General features: G+C 40.0%; 1 protein-coding gene across 1 annotated transcript in view; it reads left to right on the forward strand.

Moving 5' to 3' along the window:
- LOC582631 overlaps positions 1-25,844 on the forward strand; it is a 155,724-nt gene that overhangs the window by 35,206 nt on the left and 94,674 nt on the right. Inside the window, exons 35-63 of the mRNA XM_030983831.1 lie at positions 310-1,167; positions 4,588-4,734; positions 5,450-5,686; positions 6,169-6,315; positions 7,019-7,444; positions 7,832-8,023; positions 8,275-8,403; positions 8,717-8,831; positions 9,414-9,631; positions 10,588-10,905; positions 11,281-11,607; positions 11,959-12,184; positions 12,696-12,940; positions 13,451-13,651; positions 14,176-14,322; positions 14,900-15,040; positions 15,213-15,278; positions 16,824-17,108; positions 17,989-18,312; positions 18,895-19,009; positions 19,469-19,683; positions 20,112-20,429; positions 20,969-21,135; positions 21,714-21,873; positions 22,299-22,497; positions 23,040-23,281; positions 23,657-23,890; positions 24,776-24,922; positions 25,277-25,603. Of these exons, the coding sequence (XP_030839691.1) occupies positions 310-1,167; positions 4,588-4,734; positions 5,450-5,686; positions 6,169-6,315; positions 7,019-7,444; positions 7,832-8,023; positions 8,275-8,403; positions 8,717-8,831; positions 9,414-9,631; positions 10,588-10,905; positions 11,281-11,607; positions 11,959-12,184; positions 12,696-12,940; positions 13,451-13,651; positions 14,176-14,322; positions 14,900-15,040; positions 15,213-15,278; positions 16,824-17,108; positions 17,989-18,312; positions 18,895-19,009; positions 19,469-19,683; positions 20,112-20,429; positions 20,969-21,135; positions 21,714-21,873; positions 22,299-22,497; positions 23,040-23,281; positions 23,657-23,890; positions 24,776-24,922; positions 25,277-25,603 (6,873 nt within the window). The remainder of the gene's footprint in view (positions 1-309; positions 1,168-4,587; positions 4,735-5,449; positions 5,687-6,168; positions 6,316-7,018; positions 7,445-7,831; positions 8,024-8,274; positions 8,404-8,716; positions 8,832-9,413; positions 9,632-10,587; positions 10,906-11,280; positions 11,608-11,958; positions 12,185-12,695; positions 12,941-13,450; positions 13,652-14,175; positions 14,323-14,899; positions 15,041-15,212; positions 15,279-16,823; positions 17,109-17,988; positions 18,313-18,894; positions 19,010-19,468; positions 19,684-20,111; positions 20,430-20,968; positions 21,136-21,713; positions 21,874-22,298; positions 22,498-23,039; positions 23,282-23,656; positions 23,891-24,775; positions 24,923-25,276; positions 25,604-25,844) is intronic.

The raw sequence follows: 25,844 nt of genomic DNA on the forward strand, positions 1-25,844 counted from the left end.
TTTGTTTGACTTTCTCTAGACCTTGCAATTCCATTTGTACTTGTTTGCAAACAGTTCATCATATATTTAAAATGAATATAATGAATATATTTTTTTATTGACAAAATATTCTATTGACAAGATATTCTATAACTGAAACAAGGCATTAAAATATGTAAAAAGACCCTTATTATTTTTTGAAGATAGTTGAAACAAAATGCAAATGATGCCCTTTGATCACATGAATGATGTGTAATAGTTTCCCACAAATATACTGGTGTTGCAGAAGATGTTTAACAGTATTTCTCCTTTTTCTTTATTCTTTAATAGATTGAGCTTCATGCTTCTCCAGAGATGTACAAATCATTCTCACCAACCCGCCAGAGCATTGTAACCAAGAAAGTCTTCGAAGGATTGCCTAAACAACGCAGCCAAGCCTTCTTGACCTTTGGCGGGTCAACCCCTGTACAGCCTTCTGCCAGTGGAGGGAGCTATAACCTGCGCGTGAGGATGGAGGCTCCAGCTGGGAAACCTCAAATGATTGATCCGTATGTGGAGACCATGATAGCTGAGACACGACTAAGCCAGGATCAGTCAAGTCCAAGTGCGAGGGGTGATGGAGGATTGGCTAGCCAAGCCTTCCTGACCTTCGAGGGCAGCCCAAGCCTTGTACAGCCTTCTGCCGGTAGAGGGAGCTACACGGTGCGTCTCGGGGATGAGGCTCCTGCTGGGAAACCTCAAATGATCGATCCATATGTGGAGACCATGATAGCTGAGACACGACTAAGCCAGGATCAGTCACTCCCGAGTGTGAGTGCTGATGAAGGATTGCCTAAACAACGTAGCCAAGCCTTCCTGACCTTTGAAGGCAGGTCAATCCCTGTACACCCTTCTACCAGTGGAGGGAGCCCTGACCCAAGATATGGAATTGTGGATTCGGCTGGAACACCTGGAATGATGGATCCATCTGTGGAGGCCTTAATAGAGAATACACGGCAAACCATGGATCAGACGAACCCTGACTTCAAACCTGATGAACTGGGCGGAAGCCGCAGCCGTACGATTCACATCCGTAAAGTCCATACTGTGCGAACACTGCAAACTCTGGAGGCTGAGGCTATGGATCCAGAAATGAGTTACCTATCTGTAGACGCCACAACAGCCGATTCATGGCAATCTCTAGTTGGGGTAAGTACTGATTTGATACCTACTGGCCTGGATGGAAGCAGCAACCATAGGTTTCATGTTTGTAAAGTGCATACTGTGCGACCACTGCAAAGTGAAGATTCTGTGGCTGTGGAACCTGAAATGAAAGGTCCATCTGCAGAGAGTTCAATAGCCAATAAACAGCCAGACCGGGAACGGGTAAGTACTGAATTTAAATCCGATAATCTAGATGAAAGGGGAGACGGTTTGAATCATATTGTGTGTACAACGCAAAGCTTGAATGCTGAGTCAGTGGAACCCCAAAATGAGGAGACCAGAAATGCTGAGACACTGCAGAGCCAAGATCGGGCATGTCCGAGTGTAAGAGCTGATGAAGGATTGCCAAAACAACGCAATGAGGTTTTCTTGATGTTAAAGGGTAGGACAGTGTCTGTATACCCTTCTGGCAGTAGAGAGAGCTGCAACGTGTGTGTCAGAAATGAGGCTTCAGCTGGGAAACCCCAAATGAGCGATCCATCTGTGGAGACCAAAATAGATGATACATGGCAAAGTCTGGATGAGGAAATACCTGACGTAAAAGCTGATGTAACGGATGAGAGCAACGAGAGCATGATTCATATTCGTAGAGTCAAGATCATGCGTACCTGGGAAAGCCCGGAAGCCAAGGCTGTGAAACCAGAAATTAATGATCCACCTGTAGAGACTATAGTAGACAATGCGTCTGATGTCCTGGAACCCCAAAAGACTGATCTATCTGTTGAGACCTTAATAGCCAATACATTGCAAAGTCATGATCAGTCATGTCACATTGTCAAAGCTTCCCAACCGGATGAAAGCAATAACCATGGGTTCAGTACCATACTGCATACATTTGAAATGTCTGTGCCGCCTCCGCTTCCAGATCAGGAACCATACTACCTGAATGGCAAGAGCTCCCTGGTCAACAACCCAGAGGTTGTGGGTAGGCAGGTGGAGTTGCAGCTGCAGGAACCGCCTCCTGATGACCAGGCACCCTCTGCAATACCCTACTCTAGCCCTATAACTGCCATCAATACAATTGATTCATTTACTGCTTCTCCTACCCCACTGGCCTTTACCAATCCTAGCGCTAATGTGGCTGCTTCTACTTCCAATGAAGCATTCTTGGTAAGCAAATGGAAGTTGGAGAAAAAAGTGAAGGAAGGACTGCCTTTTCCCCTCCTCTTGGTTATACTCAACCCATTTCTTATGTAGAATCATGCTGTAGACTGTATTTATGTGTCTTTCAGTACTTTACATAATGTAGGACTGTGTTGCTTGTTTACATGGTAAGTTTATGTTGCATTCTTTTGCATTTTGGGTCCTCTTTGGATTTTACATTGGGTGGTGAAAGGGTTGTTCAACTTATATCTGGATGCTGTTGAGGGGAGCATCTGTCGGACCAACAGATTTCAGTGATGAACCGGAGATGACATGGACATTGTACATGAATGAGTCATGATTTAGAAATTCATTTCTCCAGAGCTTGACTGCTTTTCCTGTTACAATTGGCACCTGAACAACATTGCGACGGAGATCAATCCTTCTTCTTGATTAGTACAGTGCACCATCAGGTGTATTTGTGCACTGGTTAGAACATTGATGTTACATATGATAAAGGCTATGTGGATGTGACTTCTTCTTCTTCTTCTTCTGATTAAGTCTGCCTCCTTCAATTGACTGAAGATTCTTGCAAACTATGTGTGTGTGTGTGTGTGTGTTGACCGCAATTTACATCCATTTGAGTGCTATTTACATTATAATGCAGTTTATTTACAAATATTTACAAGCTCAACTCCTTGTAACAGGTGAATGTGATACTATACAATGTATACAATACAATGTATACTATACAATGTATGCTTTTGGAAATTCCCCTTTCTCTAAATTTTTACCTCTCATATCTCAACTGGTTCATTGTACTTTTGAATTCCCCTCCCCTTGTTATTTGTACATGTAATTTATATATGTATGTGTGATCCAATTCCATGTCATTTACTGTTAATCTGAAAACAGTGGAACACAAATGAACAGAACAATATGAATAAACTCGTCCCCATTGTCTGGTATCTGGGGATAAATCTGTGTCCGATCTTTCTTCCTTGTATGTCAAACCATCATTTTGTTTTCTGTTTTTTTTAAATGAAGTATAGTATTATCTTGTATATTGCCTTTTTGAAAGTGAATCTGTAAAAATGAATTGTATACATGTATTCTTTGAATTTTTTCAGTTATTCGTGTGTAATTTTTTTGCAAGTAACATACATGTATACATGTTGCTTATTGCTTCACAGTAAATTTTTCAGATTGAGCATTCGTAAGCTATTGGTACACTTCTTTCATTCTTGAATCTAGTAATAGTTAATATATAAGAAATGATCAATATACATTGTTTAGTAATAACTAAATTAAAAGAAAGCACTTGTATACAATATTTACTATCAAGTGATGATTAAAACTGTTTGCTGATCTTTAGAACTTTAGAGGTTGAGGAACAAGAATGTTTTTAATTTATATAATGAAATGCAAATTTAGTGATATTTACATTTGTTCAACTTTTGTAATTTTTATAGCTTTATACAGCATGTACAAAGAGTTAAATATCTTTTATAATTATGCATAAATGTTTTTGTTTTGTTAAGACGTTAATGTTTTGATTGTCATGTATCGGTTATCTGTTTTTTCCCTTCTAAATACAGTTTATGTGACTGTCTATGCATGAGTTACTATGTAGATTATGACAGTGTGGGTTTGTGTGTGTGTGTGTGTGAGTTTAAAAAAAAAACAGACAAAAAACCTCTGCAAAGACGGTAATTCATTTTACATTCTGTACATCATGATATACAAGTAAATCAACAAAATTACAAAGGGATAATGCAAACTATACAGCAGTGCACAAAAAAGATATTTTGCTTATTCACACAGATTTCCAATGACAACTTAACACCATACACCAATTACATGTATTCATATGATACAGATTAATGCTAACAAATTTCTTTTTGTTTAAAGACAGCAGCAGGCAGATTGTAAGTACAAAAATTGTTATCTTGAAACTTTGATCTTTAATTTCTAAGATGTCCTGTGCTAAATGCATTTTTTCTTCTTCAATGGTTTTCTCCCCTTGCCCTTCCTTCTTCTCAAAACTACTCACTCCATCCCTCCCTGTTGCCTGTACCTTCTTTTTATTCTATTCTATTTTTTCTTCATCTTCTTCTTCTTCATCCATTCTCTGCTGTGGTCCTCTTTCTCTACCCCTCTGTGTACCTACTCTTTCGTTTCTTACACCCATGCCCTTCCTCCCCCCGAACTAATCTTTGGCCTCTGTGCACCCTTTTTGGGCTACCTGGTACCCATCTCTCTACACCTTGCACCTTCCTTGACCACTGCCCACTCGTCTCTGGCCACCTTGGACATCCTCAGGCCGATCTGGACAAGGAGTTCCGCAACATCTTCCAGGCTGTCAGTGACCTCTGCTACTGGACTAATGTCACCCAGCAGAAACTGACCAACCTGGAACCGGTCAGCAAGGACATTCCAACCCTGACCTTCCAGCTTGAGAAGCACAAGGTTAGTCTTCAGGATCATAGAACACTTCTTGTTCATTTGTAATGATAGTATTCTTTCTTGTATTTTGAGGAGAGAACATCGATGAATACTTTGATGAATTCCAAATAACCTACTGGTAATGTTTGGATCTTATGAAAGATACATGTAGCAGAAAATTCTTCACATTAGAGGAGAAGAAGATTGGTGGATATTGTCCAGAATTCCCCCAAGGTGTTTTTGTTGCTGATCTGTTGGAAGACATTCAAATACTTGTATTGCAGGTCAGAAACCTAAATGACTCTTGCCCATTTGATGAGCAAACGATTGTGCTTCTAAGACTTGCACATTGACAACTCCCATACTTTTTCAATGTGCAAGGATGATGGGCAAAAAAAATGATTCATTTTCTGTTCTTCAGTCAGAGAATTTCATGTTCTTGAACATATCATTTGCTGAAAGCTTGAAGGACAGTAAAGTTACAACTTTCTAAAAAAGAGAAGATGCCATTGTGGCTATCAACAGATAATATACAGGTGTAAACATTTAAGCCATTCATTCCTGAATTTATTCATTCCCATAGGCTTAATACATGGGCCACTCAGTTACATTAGGCAATGGGTTAATTCAGTAATTAGCCACTGTTCATTCCTTTTGGTAGTCTGTGGTGAACTTAAAAGCACACTGGATCCCTCATGGATACCATTTTACAAATATTACAACTTTGATTACAATGCAGAACTTTGTTGAGGAGATTGTCCACCAGAAGGAACCCATCGGTGAATCCTTGACCAACGCTGACCGCTTCATCTACCAGAACAAGGACAAGTACCTCAAACAGGAGCAGCAGAAGGAGCTCACCACCAAGATGAGTGACCTCCGTAGGGGTTACGATGACATCGGTTCTCTGGCTGATGCCCGTCTCAGGGAGCTGCAGTCTGCTCTCGGTCACCGCCGCAAGGAGAAAGAGGAGATGGTAAGGACGTTGATGTTTTATTATTCTCTCTATCTCTTTCTTTTTTCTTACACTCCTTTCTGCACTCCCTATCTGCAACACAGTCAAATTCTTTCATGAGCGTGGTCTTCTTCGATTACATATATTTTACATACTTTTTTGCCTATGAAAATTATGTAGGGATTATCAGATTATTTGTAATGATCATCCTTTTTATTTATGCAATGTGTCTGATCAATGAAAAATTCCTGAAATTTGCATTTTGAAAGCATTTGTCATTAGGTTGTACAGATACATGTATATGTGCATAACAATACAGTAAATTATTTATACACAGTCTTTTTACAGTTATTTTTCTCAAAAAACTTGTGACTGTTCTTTTTCTTTATATACTTCTATGCCCAACACTGCCCCCTTCATTTGCCCATGCTACATGTATGTATGTATGATGAAAATATATCTATACGGAGATATTTACCATTTCTTTCAATATTTGTGTTTAGACTGTCCTTGAGAGGCGATACAGAGAAGAGGTCACTAATCTTCAGGACTTGCTTCGCTGGCTGTCCGAGACTGAGCACGCCATGGGATCAGCTCAGCCTCAGAGCGAAAAAGTTCAACCTCTCAATGAACAACTTAACAAGATGAAGGTATGAAATGTTGAAGATTTCATTGAGATAAAAAAAAAGTACTGAGCAAACTGAGTACAGTCAAACCTCTCACAGTGACCACCCATATAAAAAGGCCACCCATTTATAAAGAACAACTGTTGTTTCTTTTATAAATGTAATGCTTCCTGGGAGAAATTTCAATTATTTTTCAATTTATTTAAATAACTGTTGTTTCGTTGAACAGAATTTGCTTTTGAAACATGTATCAACGTAACCTGTATATAAAGGCCACCTGCCTATAAAGACCACTGTACTTGTCTTCCTAGAGTGTTCTCTGTGGTTTCACTGTACATGAGTTGAGCCGATAAAGTTATTATTCATCTCTGTTGTACCACTTCTATATCATTAGGTTTGTCAGTGTTATGGTATTGTCCAGAGACCGAACACCAGGAGGAAATCTTTTGATCATTTTCAGTAAAAAAAAAAAAATGTTCTCAGTGGGGAGACTAAGAATGTGACGTCAAAGACCCAAGACCAAGTCAATGTATTTGCAAAGCTTGAAACGCTAAGGACTTTCCAGTCACCTCCTACACTGTACATCACACCAGAAGATGTATCTACATGTATATATCCTCAGTTATTCATGCACGGATAGTAAGTAAGTCCTTCTCTAGTGATATATATGGCTGTAGCTTTTGAGAAATGGTAGATTGATAGACCTTTGTATCATCATTTTTCGCAGGCCTTGAGGGATGATGTTGTCAGCAAAGAACGTCCGGTCCGTGAGTGTACCGAGAACGTGCTCCACTTCCTCAAGAGCCAGGGAGAACGGCTTAGCCGGGAGGAACGAGATAACCTCCAGCAGAGCATCTCCGAGCTGCGGATGCGTTATGAGCGCCTTGGCGAACATTCCAACTCCCGCGTGACTCAGCTTGGTGAGGCATTCGACTACCTGCGAGGATTTGACCGGGACGTTGCTGGCTTCGAGCACTGGGTCAAGGAGAGGATGATGACTGTAGAGGGCTTCAGTCGCGATGCTGGACGGGACATCAACGTCTTGAAGAAGCAGAGTGGACAGCTTCAGGCACTCAATGCTGATATTCAGTCGCATCGGGATGATTTGAACAAGATCAATGTTTCTGGACAAGGCTTCCTCAACAATGCTAAGGTAAGAGTTCTATTACATCCCATGTTTTACATCAGTGACATTCGCTTGGTGGTCAGGTTCCTACATTAACTGAATTCCTAACTTCAACCTGGGACCCGACACCACAAATGACCCTAACCCTAAACCTAACCTAAGACCCAATCGCTACATTTGGTCTAATCCTGTATCTTTGCAATCTTTGCAACATATAACCTGGAGCAATTGTTGCAGGAGCAAATGTCAGGAGCACCCTCTGGGTAATATCAAGTTGTGCCAAATTTGTTTTAATAAACCCCAAATCAACAATGAGTCATAACTCTATTCAGACATTGGACTTGTACTGTATAGATCTTAATAGAGTTGATGACTAGAAATGTTTCAACACCCAAACGATCTCTTACTCTTCAGGGATACAAGCAAATGCTGAATGAGTTCCGGACCAACGCTCTACCACGCCAGTTCAACAAGACCTTCACAGAGGCTCCAGACTCTAACATCATCCCAGATCGCCTGATGCGCCTCAACGACAACTTTGAGAGACTTATGGCCAACTCTGATCTCACCAATAAAAAGTGGCAGGACCTCATCTCTAAGCACCAGGTAATATACTAGGAGGTCTATTCTTACCCGAGCTGTGTGTATAATCATATTTTGCCGAAGCTGTTCACATTGCGTCAAGTTACATAGTGTAATTTTGAATTATTGGCAAGAATGGACTTTAATACTGTAGCCTCAGTAACACATTTTTGATTTGTTGTCGTTGATGTACAGGTAGATTCAACTATGTAATTGAAAACACATGTAGGAATATGAATGACATTGCAAGTCTTTTCATCATTTTATTTTTATAGCAATACAATGAGAACCTGACCAGTACTCGTACATGGACACAGAAGTCAGAGCAGACTCTCACCAAGCTCCTGCAGGAACCAGTAGCAGCAGAACCTGTGGCTGTGCAGCAACAGATTGAAACACTCAGGGTGAGGAAACAACTCTGGATTTGTAAAACTTGATGTGAAGATCAATGTAACCTTCAATAGACACTTTAATGGTATCACAACCACATACAGTTCATATAAAAACAGGCACAAGTACATGTATGATTATGTAGTGATGTAGAGAAAAGTCATAAATCAATACAGAAACCAGTAGCAGCAGAACCTATGGCTGTTTACCATCAACATATCATAAAATTGTATTTTTGTAATACAGGCTTTCATATGTTGAATGTATAGAATCACATTGATCTGTATATCACTAATTTCATCATTTCATCAATGCTTTATTTCTTAGACCTTCAATGATGACATCATTGCCCATTCCAATGACATTGATCACTGCAAGGAGGCTGGAAAGGAACTAGCAGACGTTCAGGATGAAGTCAAGAACGATGTCCAGAAATCAATCAGTAAGAATGATGGAAAACTTAATCTCATATACTTTTAATTGTACTTGTACATGTATGTGATACTGCATTGTTGGGGGAATGAGATGATTAGAAGTATGGCCTTCTTGTAATCCTGGGGTGTACCCTGTTAACATGTTCCTCTATAAGGGTAGGGACTGTTCAGGCCATCCTCCTGTACATTTACTCCAATTAATCCATTGACTCCTGGAACTGGGTGACTCCTGTATTGAACTTCATGGAATGAGAGAATTCAGAAGTCAACGGCTTAATGCAAATCATACAGAAGTTACCTGAAATTGAATAAGTTGTTGATGATGATGGTGATGATGATGAGGATGATATGACAATGTCAATCACATGTACATACATGTTTACGAAGAAGATTTAGATGAAGGAGCAGATTATGATAACAATAATGGTGACAATGGCAGTGATAATTACATGGATGACAATTGTGACAATTTCAGGGGTCAATGAGGGTGAAAGTGATGGAAATGATGATAATGATTTTGAGGGACAAGATAATGATGATAGAGATGATGAATACGATAATAATAAACCTGCATTTTCTTCTTTATCCAGCTGACATCCAGGATAGGTACAACCGGATGGAGCGCCAGGTTGCTGAGCGTAGCAACACCCTGCAGATGACCCGTATGCAGTGCCTGAGTCTCCAGGACTCTCTTCATAGCCTTCTGATCTGGCTGGAGGAGAAGGAGAACACCTTTGACAAGCTGGAGAAGGGAACCAGGATGATGATCAAACGCAATGCACTCATGGAGCAGTTGCAACAGCATAAGGTATGGTGGAATTTAATCGGTCTATTTTCTTATTTATGTTTAATTGTTTAATTGTGTCGTGGTCGAGTGGTTTAAGGCGCTTGACTGTAGATGCGAAGGTCGAGGGTTCGAATCCCGACACGGCACTAATATCCTTTGGCAAGATATTTACCTGCACTTGCTACTCTCCACCCAGGTGTTAAATGGGTACCCGGTAGGATGTGAACGTTCATGTGGTTGAACGAGCAAGTGTGCGCCTGTAAAATGGCGACTGGCTGGAATGCTCCCCAGGGAGTGGAAAATGTGCACACATTGTGTGCGGGTAAGCCTGAATCCGATGACCGGGGTAATAATATATCTGTAAAGCGCTTAGGTACATCGTTGGATCGGTGTATTGAGCGCTATATAAAAAACCGGATTATTATTATTATTATTATAAAAAGGGTTCAAGAATGTCTCGTTCATTGTCCAATTTGACTTCAACTGCATGCCGTTCATATTCGCTAATACACTTCCACTTTCTAGAGTCAATGTAAGATTAATTACTGACTAACGCACCTCAGGGGAAATTCACATTAAGTTGACCAGATCAAGGCGTTATTAATTTTTTATTGGATGGATTCCAGTTTCTAAAATCATTTTAAAATTCACAAATTCAATGAATAGAAAATGATACAATTTTATATTTTATATTCAAACTACATGTACAATAAGTTATTGCATTTGTTTTTCTAACTTAAGTTGCTGATGTTTTAAATTAATTAAAACTTGATTTGTGGATAAAGGTCTGATGGAATTAAAAATGGTAATTTCATGTTGTAGTGTCGCTTGGCTTTACAAGAAGGAGGAATGTTATAATGATTAGTTGTACAACCATCATATGAATTATATTCATTACGCTTATTATTATCGCACAAACTTTTATGTTATTTGTGTATCTGTTTATATATTTCACTCATATTTTGTATATGGAACAGCTTCTGCAAACGGATATTGACAGTCACAAACCGAGTGTCGAGTCGGTCAATGAATCCTCAGCCGAACTCATCCGAGAGTGCGACCCCAAGATGGCGCGCAACATCCAAGGTCGTCTGGATGACCTCAACTCGCGTTTTGAGCATGTAATTGTGCGTGCTCGAGGTCGCAAGGATCTCCTGGGCTCTCTCCTGGACAAACTCAAGATGCTCCTGGAGGAGGTTGGTGACCTGGAGGACTGGCTCCTTCCTTTGGTCGATTCTCTGGAGTCCAGGGATATCTCCAGGATGGAGCTCCCAGATCTCGGAAGTAGGCTGGAGGTGAGTTTGCAATCTCTAATTCCTCTGCGATGTTGTTTTCAAACGGAGTGTTTAATGTGGAGGCAAGGAGTTGCTGTTACTTCTGGCAATTGCAGCGCATGAAGAATAGATTACGCATTAATGAATTGGCATTGTCTATTTGTCTGTAGTGTTCATTGACAGGAAATGCAGTGCATTCACATGGACATTTTCTCTTTACTGCAAGTTTTTCATACCTCCAATTGCACATTGCATTACAGAAGAATCTTATTACATGGATAATCATGACGACTACTTCATATTTGTATGTTTGAAGCACTTTCACATTGTCAATGTCTGAATACATATCTGCTAAACCCTCCTTACGTTCACACTCAATTATAATCTCTTTACCAGGACAACAAGCAGCAGGTTGAGAATCGCAAGCCTCAGTATGAACACATCCAGACCCTGTGCAAGGAGCTGCTGCAGGAAGCCCGTCTGAACGACACCACCTACGTTTCAGACATCCTGGACAACGTGGGCCAGAACTGGAAGTGCATGGACCTGGCCCTGCAACGAAGGCTGTCCCAGTGGGAGAAACGTAGCGAGGCCTTCCAGAAGTTTGATGGCAAGGTGAGGGAGGGACACCATTGGTTGGACGGCATGGAGGATAAGGTGCAGCATCTGCAGCCTATCGCCAGGGATAGCGAGACCATCAACATCCAGATCCGCCAACTAGAGGTAGGTTGTTTTTATAGTTTTTACATATTCTAAATTGTCTTCATGAGGTAGTATGTATTAAACGGTCGTATTTTTAAGGGTTACTGTCCATTATATTCACATTCAGCTCATGTGATTTTGTCCTTGCAGTATTTTGTAAAGTATTCTGTCGCCTTTTGTCTTACTATGCTTTTGTAGAACTTAAGGAAGATTAAGGAGCTCCATTTACTTATCTTGGAGTTCAATTATTTGGTTGTAATCATTCCTGTATTGTTCATATCATATTCAAATATTGAAGAACACTGGTTTTGAATAATTTTTCTGTCCTTGACGAGGCGTATTTTCACCCTGTTCACCTTCCCCCACTCACAGCCTCTCCAGCAGGAGTACGTAGCCTACAGGCCCAACGTTGAAGATGTCCACAAGCTCTGCCGTAACCTGGACACCATCACCAGGGATGCGTCTCTTCCGCTAGCCATAGCTCCAAGACGGTCCAGCCTGTCGGTTACCCCAAGGGACCGGTCCAATCTCTACCAGAGGAATGCATCTGCAGTACCGAAAGAGAAGGAACGCTCTCGTACTTCTTTCCTTTATGAAGGTATGGAGTTTTATAGTTACAATTCATTCTAAAAATTCCAAAAGTACTCTTCCCAGATGTAGTAAGTGGGTACATGTGCCTGGTAGAATTTATTCCTTAAATGCTCTGAGCACTACAATTAAAGCTAAAGTACTAATAATCATTCAAAGTCCTTTAGAAGGGCATAGAAACACGACATAGTGTGATATGCGTGTTACAAGAACAGCATATTGTTAGTATTATTAGTATAACATGTAGAATTAAATTAGGATTAAATATGGATGAAGAATAATTCATTATTCTTGAGCTTTGGGTGTAAAATTTTATCTCAAAACACGAGCAGGTCACAGTTTGATTAAAACTGAAGAAAATCTATCCCAACCTCAGCATACATGTACATATATTGACACAGTGAAACTGTTTTCAAGAGTGGTCTTGATTCTTACACGGTCAGACTGGTTCGATTGTACTACTCTATGCAAAACAGGATACCTCATTCTTTCTTTCCCCTAACCTCATTTGACCAAAACAGAAACTACAGAGGCCCAGCGAGTCACCAAGCGCACCATCGACCGTTACGACGCCCTCGGCAACAAGCTGACGTTCCGTCGTGAGGAGTTAGACGCCTTCCTCAACCTGTCCAAGCTGTTCAACGACAAACTGCGCTCTGTGAAATCCCAGCAGGACTGGCTGTCCAACCTGGAGGCTCAGCTAGACTCCCAGGGTCCGCTCAGCAGCGATATCAATCAGCTTGAGCAACAGCTCAGAGCCATGCAGGTATGTCATGTAACGTCAGACTTGTGGAATGAATCCTTGAATGTAGTACTGACCCATGTACCCAGGGATGCAAGATTTTCTTTCGTCCTGATGCTTTTTCTGGTACAGGTGTACGGTAATTTTGTTGTTATGGTCCAAATCATGCACAAATTACCCTCTTTAGAGAGCATGAAAACTAGTGCAAAGGAGAGGATTGAGGGTGATAGGCAGATGATCTACCCTAGAAAACAATGGAAGGCTATATGCATGTGTCAAAATGTTCAAATAGGACTGGAAGAAAGAAAGTTTAATTGGTTATAGCCCACAGGTCTTCCTTCACCCACTCACGACAGTACATGTAAATATTGTGAGATTTTAGCCAACTTGTAGATTAAATTGTACATAAACTACAGGTATGTGAAATATCATATACAAATGAATGCATTGAAGTTTGTGGAACATGTTGCCGTCATGACACAAAGACCATAAAACAGGATTCTTCAAACTATTTGTTTAAATCTTTGACTTCAGGGAGTGAAGAGTGAGCTGAGTGACAACAAGCGTACCATCGAGGAGATCATTGTGGCCATCGAGGGGTTCCTCAGGGATCACAAGGATCGTCTGAGTCCTGATCAGCAGGATGCTCTCCAGAGACGCATCTATGACCTCCGTACTCACTTTGACCAGGCCAACTACAAGGCTTCTGATTCTACTCGCAAGATGCAGGATCAGGTAAGCTGGTCGGCTTATTTGTCTAATGCATCTGCTTCCATTTCATAGTTGTTATCGCTCTACCAGATTTGTCATACTACATTCAATGCTGTTGCAATTATAGTTGTGGTATTTTGTTCAAGAAAAAAGAAAGAAACAGCAGACCAAAATTTAACTAATATAACAAAATTTATGCATACATCTTTGTGAAGCGCCTCGATACAAATGATTTCATTCACCTGTTAGGAATAAATGCATCTCGATAGTCCAAACTCAAATTACATTTATTGGTTGTTGCTAGGAAGGGCAAACGTTATAGCTTGCCCTACCTGACAACATGACATAATATGAGTATTGAAATTCAATTATCTGTAACAGGTGAATGAAATAATTTGTATCAAGGCTATGAGCCTATTGACTACTGAATTTTCCCATTCCCAGAGGCTTAATACAGGAGCCAATCGGTTCCAGTAGAGAATAGGTTAAATATAAATTTGGTTATATAAGGAAAATGGCTAACTTGATTCCTGTTTCACCTTTTGCAGTTGAACTTCCTGAAAGAGACAGAGGAAAAGATCCAATCGCTTCGTAACCTGATGGAGTGGGTGAGTGACATTGAGCGTCAGCTGGTCCTCCAGCAGCCAATGAATGAAGAAATGAGACCTCTTGGTGAACAACAGAGGAAACAGAAGGTGAGTAGAGAAGAGAAGAGAATCTGAGGATTTCTTACTTTAGACATAAAAGTGTATCAATGATCAAAACGTATTTTGGTCTATATGTTAGGGGTTCAATTCGGCTATACTATTTCAAACAGAAGACTAGAAGAGGAGAAAATCCAACAATTATAAATCTTACACATTAGTTGGTTGCTTGGTTGATTGTTTTACCTGACTGATAAGAAAGCATGTGTATGTTTGTAAGTAAGTAAGCAACCAGGGGACCGACGGCTTTATGTCCTCTTTGAGGGACTTGGTAATGAGGATTAATGCCTTACCAAAGGGAATAAGCGCATTGACTCGATTTCGAACCCAGGACCTCTCGGTCATGAGATCACTGCTCTACTCCTTAGCCATTACTGAGTGTATCAATGACCAAACCATATTTTGGTCTGTATGTTAGGGGTTCAATTTAGCTGTACTATACACAAAACATGAGCTTTAAGTATTACTTCTCTAAAGAGATATTGCAAGTTTAAAGCAATTGTCCCATTTTAATTCATATAAGGCACACCTACATGTTCATTCATCTTAACCTTGTTTGTCTGATCAGGTAATTCATGAAGATGTCCGACAGCATCATGAACTGGTCATGCTGGCCGTACACAATGGTCAGTTCTTGTTGGAAAGCCAGCCAGAGAGACTGAGTGACAGCAGCACATCAGCTCTCAGAGAGTACTCAGTAGATCTCAAGGTAAGGTTATGATGGCAATGATGATGATGATGATGATGATGGTGATGGTGGTGATGATGATGATGATGAGGATGTTAATGATGGTGATGGTGATGATGATGATGGTAACGGTGATGGTAATGGTGATAGTGATGATGATGTTAATGTTCACAAGAGTCATTTCTTAATGTAGAGATGGCCAGAGACCCTGAATGAAAACAGCTTTACAACTCTCAGAGATTGCATCATAGACTTAAAGGTAAGATGAGGGTGGTGGTGATGATTATGAACTTAATGATGATGATGGTGGTGGTGGTGATTGAAAAATTTAACTTGAATTCACTACTCAAAGATGTTTAGCCCCACCTGATCGACATATACTAATAAAGAGAAACAATGGTAAATTAACATTAACAATTTTTCCCCCATTACTTTTGTGAGGAATATTTGTGAACTAAGCATAAATGGATAATAGAAATACAACAGGAGTGAAATCTCAACTTTACAATAAAAACATATGTATTTACAGAAGTACTTAACAGGTACTTCAAACAAGGCAAACAAAATTAATATTTCAAAAACGCATAATGCAAATAGCAATGGCAAGTATATATATATATATATATATATATATATATATAGATGAAAAACAAACAGAACATTGAAAACCTCAATGAACAAAGTAAAATAATGACAATATATTTCCTGCCTCAAATATTAGAGTCCACAAGATTATTTTTCTTGTTAGTTGTTAGTTTCTCTATGAAACATAATAATCCTCTTCATATTTATTTTAATGTAATGATGTTCATGTATCCTTGTGTCCAATAATTCTTTCATCAAACATCAAGGTCCATATTGTCTTCAGTGTCCTCCACTTCTGTCATTTTGTGTAAATCCTGGTCTGAATCAGTTGGTTTCCTGAACACCTTATAGGGAATGTGGTCAAGATGAACTCCTATCTTCTTGTTGTCTTCTTTGTTGTTGAAATTAACATAGTATTTTTTCTTTTCTGAGACCTTTCCCCCTGTGCTCAAGACTCGCGCAGCAACCCAATCGTATCAGCCTTTAAGATCTTGTACTTGATCCTTGTATTCACAGGTGGAATTTGAATTTGAATTTGTCAAGTACTTTGAATATGTGCTCTCCAGAACCATCTCCATCAATCTGGATTTCTCCATTCTGCATTGCAAGTCAGACTTTTTCATTTACCCCTTTCTCTGGGTGCAATACACTGTACAAGAGGAAGCCTTCAGTTGCCTCTTCATCTCTGCCTTGGACACCTGTGTCCAGAGGATGACTTTAAATTTCCAGTTTTCATATGATGTGATTTCTATCTTCCACTGGTTGGGGCCATCACAGTTTATTCCTTTTCAGCTATTATTACTGTTTCTTATACAACTTTGTGTTGGTGAATTCTGGCAACCTTACTCAGCTACATGAACAAATTTAATTCTGTACTCAGTGATATTTATCATCACCAGATATACATATAATAATGAAGAGAAACCATGGTAAAGCAACATTAACAGTGAATTTAATTCTGTACTCAGTGATATTTATCCTCATCAGATCTACATATGAAAAACCATGGTAAAGTAATATTAACAGTGATGATAGTTATGATAGTGATGATGATAATGGCGGTTGATGTTGACAGGGATATTTATTTTGATGGTAACGATGATGCTGCTGAAGATGACAGTGGCAGTGGTCATGACGATGATGGTGATATTCATGCTACTGATGATGATGGAAACTTGAAATTGAGCCTCATACTTTCACCTCAAACTCTCATCCTTAGAACCGCTTTGAGAACGTCAGCTCGGAATCAGACACCCGCAGCCAACAGGTGAACTCCGGCCTGAACGAGGTCCAGAAGTTTGACCGTGAGTTCTCGTCCTTTGACACCTGGCTGTGCTCTGCAGAACGAACGCTTGAAGCGTACCTGATGGACGTGGCCAGGGACAGGGATGGCCTTCGCAAGCAGGTCAACAAGATCCAGCCTTTCAATGAAGAGGTCGTTGCACACTCTGCCGATCTGCGCTTCATCAATATGTCTGGACAGAAGTTCCTGGGTGAAAACCAGGTATGTCTTTAGTTTATATCAGTTCTGTTGATATCATACATGGTAGAATATTTCGAGACTTTCTATTCACTAGCCTCGAGTCTTTTTAATTCACTGTACGTTTAGCATGACTGATATCTTTGATCATACTTAATTTCACAATTGTACTATGTTTGAATTTGACCACCTGGAGAAGTTTCATAACTACAATACTACAATACTTGATGTTTCCTGTCAAAAGTTTAGTATAATAATTTGTATACATGTTTTATATATTGGTTGTTAGTACAAGCCATGAGGATCTGTAAATTTTAAAGTTAATTAATAGAAGGCTCATTACACATGTTTTTCACCTCATCTTTCTGGTTATATTCCTCTTACTTACCTTTCCTTTCTTTTCCTTTCAATCCTTTCTCACCTTTTGTTGATTCTTGCTCCTTGCTCCTATTCCTCATTCACCCCTTCTTTCTTTCCATACTCATTAAACTTTGATATAGAGTTTTAATATGATATTTTTTATATATATTAGGTCATAGTCCTAAGACTATTGTACTTTTAACTTGTAAATACATGTACTTTTAAATTGTATTCCAATGGCAATTCAGTTGTAAGACTGCGACGATGGAATTTGTTCAATAAAACCTTTCTATATTCTATATAGAATAAACTTGCTTTAGTGACCACCAGTATGGAACATGAACAAAGAAACATGAATCAATATTAAGAAATTTACATTGTACACAATATGACAATATACTGATAGTAAACTTTGTACTTGCACACGGACATGTATTGTGATGTTTGATGCTTGTGACTCATACCCCTATACAGTGTGTAGCTTATGAATTCTAACAGTTTCAGCAAATTTTCTGAATTTTTTTCTTGCTTTATTTGATGATAGGTCTTCAAGCAGAGGCTAGCCGACTTCCGTGACCTCGTGCAGACAGCCAAGCAGTACCTGCGCAACTTCAGGGAGGAGCCTGACTCGCACATCATCTCTGACAAGCTCAACGACATCAACGACCGCTACGCCAAGCTCAAGATGCGTTGTAACGAGCACACCCAGCGTATCCTCAATCTCCTGGGGCTGCACGAGAAGTGGCGCTTCTCCACGGAGGCGGTGACGACCTGGATTGAGGACATTCATGTGACCATCCAAGATATGGAGAGAGAACCGATCGCTGAGGATAGGACAAGGGTGCAGGAGCAGGTTGACCAAGTCAGGGTGAGATAGAAAGGGAAAGGCAGTGATGATGATAAGAAGAGATTTATAGGGGTAAGGGAAAGGAAGGGGCAAGGGGGGGGGGGGAGGTGAGAGGGTGTGGTGGGGGAGGCAGAGATAGTAAGGGGAGAACAGCAAAAATGTGAAACAGGAGAGAGAGTCCATTGTTAAGGAGAGGGCAAAGACCCAGGAGCAGATTGGTCAAGTCAAGTGAGACTTCAAAAGAGAAGAGAAGAGATAGAGAGTTTAGAGGGATTAATGAGTAGAGATAGGAGATCGGGAAGGGGAGGGGGTAGGATGAAAGGGGAGGGGGTATGATGCAAGGGAGGAGCATGAAAGAGATTTAACCAAGGATAGAATAAAAAACGAAGAATAGGAAGAAAGAGATGAAAAGAGGAAGATAGATGCAGACGCTTCATGAACTACATGCACTTCTATTGCAACCTTGTTAAAACAAACATCATGTCAAGAAATGCAACAAGCATTATTTCATGCATGTGTATTATCTGAGAATTTACTCTAGGTTTGTACAGTCTCCAATTCAAGTATCATCTTGTAATGTATGTAAATATTTTTGTTGATTAGGTTGTTCATGATGATGTTGCACGCCATCTGAAGGATGTAGAGAAAGTGAAGGCGGCTGGTAATGAGCTAGCGGAAGCGCAATCTGACCTCAAACCAACCATCGACAAGGCTGTCAGTAAGTCATTACTTGTATGGTCCCATCAGATGTGGATTTGAGTTGGGGTTATCAGTGTTGCAATGAAGACCATAACTTGGTACATGTATAATGTAACATGTGATGAAGGAGATGATAACGCTGAAGACTATGATTATGACAACGATGATAATGATGATGATAATGATTGGAACGATGATAAAGATGATAGTGATGATGTTGATGGACATAGTGAATATGAGGATAATGAGGGTGAAGAAGAGGATAGATGTAATGATGACTATAATGATGATGATAGTGATGAGGATTAAGAGGAGGAAAATGATGATGATGATGATGATGATGATGTCAATTATGATAATGATGATTATGATGGGGGTAATGGTGATGATACTATGACAATGACGCAGCTAATGATTATAATAATGGCCATGACGATAACAATGGTAATCCTTATTTCCTACCCTCAACTCTTCGCAGACGAGATCATCAACAAGTATGACACGGTGAACACCAACCTCGCCCGCAAGGACAATGACCTCCAGAACGCCCTCGCTGACATGCAGGGTCTTCAGGATGGCATGGATACGACCCTTAGCTGGTTAGATGACCTAGAGAGGAGGGTCGGACGACTCGATGGGGCAAAGGTCACGGTCAAGAAGGAACCTATCTTGGAAGAGATGCAGAATGTCAAGGTGAGAGAGAGAGAGAGAGAGAGAGAAAAAAAAAGAGATGCAGAACATCACGGTGAGAGAGAGAGAGAGAGAGAGAGATGCAGAACATCACGGTAAGAGAGAGAGAGAGAGAGAGAGAGATGCAGAACATCACGTGACAGAGATAGGAATAACAAATTATAAAGAGAGAGAGATAAAGATATTACAATTTAGTTACGAACCAAATACGAAGAAAATATTTAAGGGAACACATTTTTTATTGTTGAAAAAGGGAAGGAGGAAATTTGTTTTTCAAATACACAAAATATATATATATATAAATGCAATTCCTATTGAATTAAATAGTTTTCAGGTGTTAAACAGGATTTAAGAAGTATTAAGAAGACAGTGCATGAGTTGTACCATGCCTACATGTATGTACTAATACCAACACCATACACCTCTTCCAGCTGATTGACCAAGAGCTCCAGAGCAGACGCCCCACCATGGAGGCGCTCCAGGACAAGGCTAACAAGCTGGCCCAGACTGGCAACCCAGCCACCGCACGACAGATGCGCAACAACATCGACAACCTCAACCGTCGCTATGATGCCCTCGTCACGACGTCCGGTCAGTACAACGAGGATCTGCATGGCATGCTAGATACCCTAGGCAAGCTATGCGAGGATGTGGATAATCTGGAGGATTGGGTGTTCCCGACCTTGGATGTCCTGGAATCTAGGGAACTCAAGAAACAGGAGATACCCGATATTGAGAAAGTCACCAAGGTAAGGCACTGTTGTAGGTTACAAGACTTCTGTCTACTTCAAAGAGACAAGATATTACCCGAAGATGTATAGATTGTAATATATTATGATTTGTTCTTGCATGGATCTGGATGCTAAATATTGACATCAGTCATTTTGCAACAATAGCCACACATGTACATGTATCGTTGATATATCGTAGTGGATTTTTTCCCCTTTTCATTAAGAACATACACATGCTGTATGCAATAAAACCTCTCAAGTATATAGTATTTATATTGAATTGAATAGTTTCAATTGTAATACATTTTATTTGAAGCATTTAGCAGGCCAAGAGCATTATTGGTAATGCCAATTTCAAAAGTAGAAGTAAATCCATTCAGTCTGTTAGAAATATTATATGTTTTTTTTATGCTGATTACAATTATTGATTTTGGAGTACATCAAAAGTATGTGAATGGAAAAACTATTATTTTTATCAATTTGTAGAAGAGTCGTATGGACACTTTCTTCAGACATGCCTAATCTTGAACTTTCTTTGACTTTTTAAAAACTTTCAGAGGATTGCACGTGAGGTAGATGATCACACACCAGAGTACAAGCGCATCAAGCGAGTCGCTGACGAGCTGATCCGACACAAGCGCACTCGTGATGCGACCTTTGTCACAGATCTCATGCGTAGTTTTGATCGTAACTGGCAAACCATGGAGGAGGCCCTCACAAGGCTGTAAGACATGTTTAGTTATGCTTGAAGTTTAATTAGGAATTTAGAATTGAACCATAATTGTGGATGTGACATAACACACATTTATAAAGAAACATCTAGAAACAACATCTATACATTGTACTTCATATTAACCCTTTATAATTTTTATTGAAGGTAGAATATATTATTTTAATTTCAATTTTATTAAATCAAAGCTTGATTTTGATTTGAGTAGGAATTTACTGATGGAGGAAGACCTTTCTCAATTGTCTACTATAGACTCACCTTCAGTTAATTCTTTTCACATCTGCTGACAGATGATTCCATGTTGAAGGCCCAAAATATAAATTGGGATGGTTTCCCCAGATTTGTTCAAATTTTGATTATGCAAACTTCAGTTTTCCCTGCTTCTTGTTAGATAGAGATTCAGTTCAATTTAGTTTAATTGTTGTCTCTAATAAATACAAAATACATTGCAGCCATTGGCAAAACTGGGCATATTCATTCTATGATTAATTATCGAGAAATAATCTAACAATATATATGGTAGATATATTGAATACTGTTGTAATTATGAGAACATTTATTCTCCTTATCAGGAACACCTATCTCAAGGAGAGAAAGGATGTCAACGACAAGTACCGCAATGCTGTCAAGGTGGTCCAAATGTGGTTAGACTCTACAGAAGACAAGTATGAACACCTACCAGACATTGCTAGGTCCCTCAATGAACTCAAGAATCAACTGGAACAGATGAAGGTAATTATAATTATATTTGCTTATAAAGCGCCTAACACTTACCTTATCAGAAGTCTCTGAGCGCTCTACATTAATGCGGCATAATTACCCTGGCTTTAGTAGAGCAGCTGTCACGTGCTCTGCGTTTCAAGGAATAGATTCCTACCAGATCCCCATTTGGTTCACCTGGGTGGAGTCACTATGTGGATGAATTCCTTGCTGAAGGAAATTAATATCCTGGAGTGGGTTTCAAACTCACGACCTTATGATTGAAAGACTTGAGTCAGAAACACTACACCATGACGCTTCCACTTGCTGAATATTATCTCTAAATTTACTGCAAATGAGTTGGCAGCCCAGAGATTTAGTTCCCAGTGAACAACTGATTGTGCTGATGCTCTGGCTTGAACCTTCTTCCAATCATTTTATCTCAATTAAATCCCTAGCCTCTGAATCGTGAGGTGACCAGCTTCAAGCCCAAGGTTGACCAGACCTACGAGCTCGGCAAGACCCTTGACGCTCTCATCCAGGCTGCTGAGACGGTGGTCACCAACAGGAGGCGCTCTACTCAGGTAGCAGGAGGTCAGGTGGCACGCACAGAACGTCGCGTTGTAGAGATCCAACAGAACTTCCAAGTCTCAGAAGGTATAGAAACTTGTACACTCTAGTCTTCTCAATGACTTTCCTATGTACAGGTTACAGGTTACTTGACTGGCAATGTAAACCAATCATATGTGCTGTAAGAAGATTTTATTCATCAAGCAAAATACCCTACTTTCTGTAGAGCAAGAAGCGTGAATCTTTATCAGCAGCTAAGTCACGGACACCATTCTTGTATTATACCTGGTTAATGGCAAGGACTTTATGAAATAAAAACATATGCTAATTGGTGACCTTCTAGAAAATGTATGCATAAGTCTTTGTTGTTTTCGTCATAGATCATGCAAAGTATGTGTAGGTCTCAATTTGGTCAAAATTTTATTGACTCCTATTTGTCAAGTAGATGTATGTATATTTTTGTCTGGGATATTTATTTAGCAAGTACACTTAACACATGGGCTGAGGATTTTAAACCAGAGACCATTGTGTATGTGAAGCATATATGTGTAACACTTGACCCATGACCTTGTCTCTATAATGTGTATACAAGTCAACTGATGTCATGTTGTTATCTTTTCAATCTCCAGACACGGAGGTGATGCGAGAGGTGCGCAACCTCCGCAACCGCTACGACTCTCTCAGCAAGAACGTCCAGCTGCGCGAGGACAACATCACAGACATGTACGAGGTCATTCGCCAGTATGAAGAGCGCAACAAAGACCTACAAGGCCTTCTGGACTGGAGTCGTCCAATCAAGGCCCGTCTTAAGGAACCTATCCCAAACATCACTGATGTGGCGTCGCTTCAGAACCTCATTGCTGACCACAAGGTTAGATCAGATCTCTATAATCCTATTTTAGATGAATGATTACCTTTTTTTGGCCTTAATTCAAACTAATGTTTTGAACCTTAGATTTCTCTCTTTATACATGTATTCAATACTAATTGAAATTATGTCTTCAAAATAGCATTGCAGTGTTGTAAATTCATTGCACAATATTTTCAAACAGTAGATGTAATTGTACGTGCACAATGAGGTATATAAAAACTTGTTGTGTTCATACAATGATTATTTATTTCTTGAAATACTATGCAGACAAGCTAGAGATCTTAACTAAACTTTCAAGTTTCACAGACATTAAAAATGTGTTTACTTTTGTGGCATCCAGCTAAAGGATAATTTTCTCCCCCTTGCACTGTACAGCGTCTCCATGAGGAGCTGATGAACAGGAGATCCCACACCGTGGAGGTCATCCAGAACGCAGAGCACTTCCTCCATGACCACCGGACCAAGCTCACCAAGCCTCAGGTGGAGGAGATGCAGAAGCGCATTGAGGAGCTGAGGGAGTACTACGACACCCTGACTGGACTCTCCCATGAGAAGCTGGCTAAGCTCAGGGATATGCTCAATCAACTGGAGCTGGACAACCGTGACAAGGTAACCAATGTGCAATCTAGGGGGTGTTTCACAAAGATCCTAAGTCTAAATTAACTCTGAGTTAGACTTAAAAATTATCGACAGCCATTCGAAGCCTTAAAATCAAATATATTAAAAAGCAAAAAATGAAGTATTTTAGACTTTTTATTAATTCCCCATCAAGAACATGAAGTACATGTATCCTTGATAATAGAAAATATGAATGATTTGAATCAACATTTTATGCCTTAAAAATAACTTTAAAAAAATATTTTTACAGATGGTAACAGCTTTCAATAATTATTAAGTCCAACTTAGAGATAAGTTCAACTGAGGATCTTTGTGAAACACCCCCCTGGAATACTTTGGCTACAAGAACTCTTAGATAATTTTGACTGCAAAGCTTTTCAGCCCATCTGGTTTGTTTGTTTCACCTGACTGCTCCGAGGGACTTGGTAATGAGGATTAATGCCTTACCAAAGGGCACTAGCGCATCAACTTGGTTTATCGAACCAGGACCTCGAGCTTACGAGACTACTGCTCTACCACTGAGCCATCGTGCCTCCACCATCTAGTGTTCCTACACATACTCTGGCGACATTCTCTCTGCTATTTTGTGATTTAAGATTTAGATTTTGGGCTTGGGGTGTTGCTAGGTTTTACATCTAGGTTTTGTTTAGGTGTAGGCTTATTTTAAAGCTCATGAACAGTTTTAGTAGCGAAAAGACATTTGGCATGAAACATATTGAATATAGTCTCACTTTGTTTTCCTTGTATCAAAAGATGCAGAATAGTAGATCTTGATCTTAAAATTGACTGTGACTTCAGGATTCTACTGCTATTTCTCCTATTGACCTGTATTGATATATATATAAAATTTCTTTATTTATTTCTGCTTCCCCGCAGACAAATCTTGAGCAAGAGACCAAGCGTCGCGTTGACGCGTTGGTTGAGCTCCTGGACTGGATCACAGTGGCTGAGCGTAACCTTGGCAATGAGCAGCCAATCATGGAACAGTGCAAGCCACTCGGCCAGCAGATACAGAACCACAAGGTATGTCCAAATGCCAAGGCTATTTTAGGTTATAATTTGAATACGTGTAGACAATTTTGACATAGATCATTTGAATTCTGTAATGGTCATGTTATATATATGGATACAGTAGATATTTATCTGTACATTTAAAGCTGCAGATTCGAGGCATTGTAATACATTGAATAAATGTGTTTTTTCCATCTTCTTAAAGCAAGGATAAAACTAAACTTGATGTCTTTCACTTACACTTCGATGGCTATATTCATCTCTCTATTCAAACCCATGAAGCCTATATATGCATGTACTTCCTAAAAGTGTAGTGCAAACATTGTAATTCACATCTTATTTTCTTTTTTGTCCATTTCTTGTCAGGCCATCTATGAGGATATCCTGGCCCACCAGCAACCTGTCCTGCTGGCCGTACACAACACGGATTCCTTCCTGGAGCGGAGGGGCACCCAGCTCAGCCCGGAGATCCGCAACAAGCTCCAGGAGGGCCAGAACTCTTTGAGGACCCGCTATGAGGTGGTCCAGAGGGAGGCCGAGACCAGGGCCAAGCAGCTCAACGTGGAGGAGGACGAGTTGGAGCACCTGGAGCCGGACATGACCGAGTTTGAGAAGTGGATCCAGACCGCGGAGAGGGATGCCAGGCAGTTCTTTGAGAGCTTTGGCTCAGACACGCAGTCACTGCAGAAACAGGTTCGTTCAATATCATCAAACTGCGATACATCCTAGTATTCTCTTGAAATACATATATAAGCTTACAATCAAACCTGTCTATAAAAGCCTCCGAAGGGACACAGAAAAGTGCCCAAAATACAGTCATACACACAGTCAATGCAGAAAAAGTTTTGCGATCCGTGTCATTCGTGAATTAAATAGGGTACTTGTATTACAGAAATTAACTGTAGATGTATACAGTATGGTGTATCTAATGTAC

Source organism: Strongylocentrotus purpuratus, unplaced genomic scaffold, assembly GCF_000002235.5.
Source record: "Strongylocentrotus purpuratus isolate Spur 01 unplaced genomic scaffold, Spur_5.0 spur5_scaffold_13, whole genome shotgun sequence".
Classification (NCBI taxonomy): domain Eukaryota; kingdom Metazoa; phylum Echinodermata; class Echinoidea; order Camarodonta; family Strongylocentrotidae; genus Strongylocentrotus; species Strongylocentrotus purpuratus.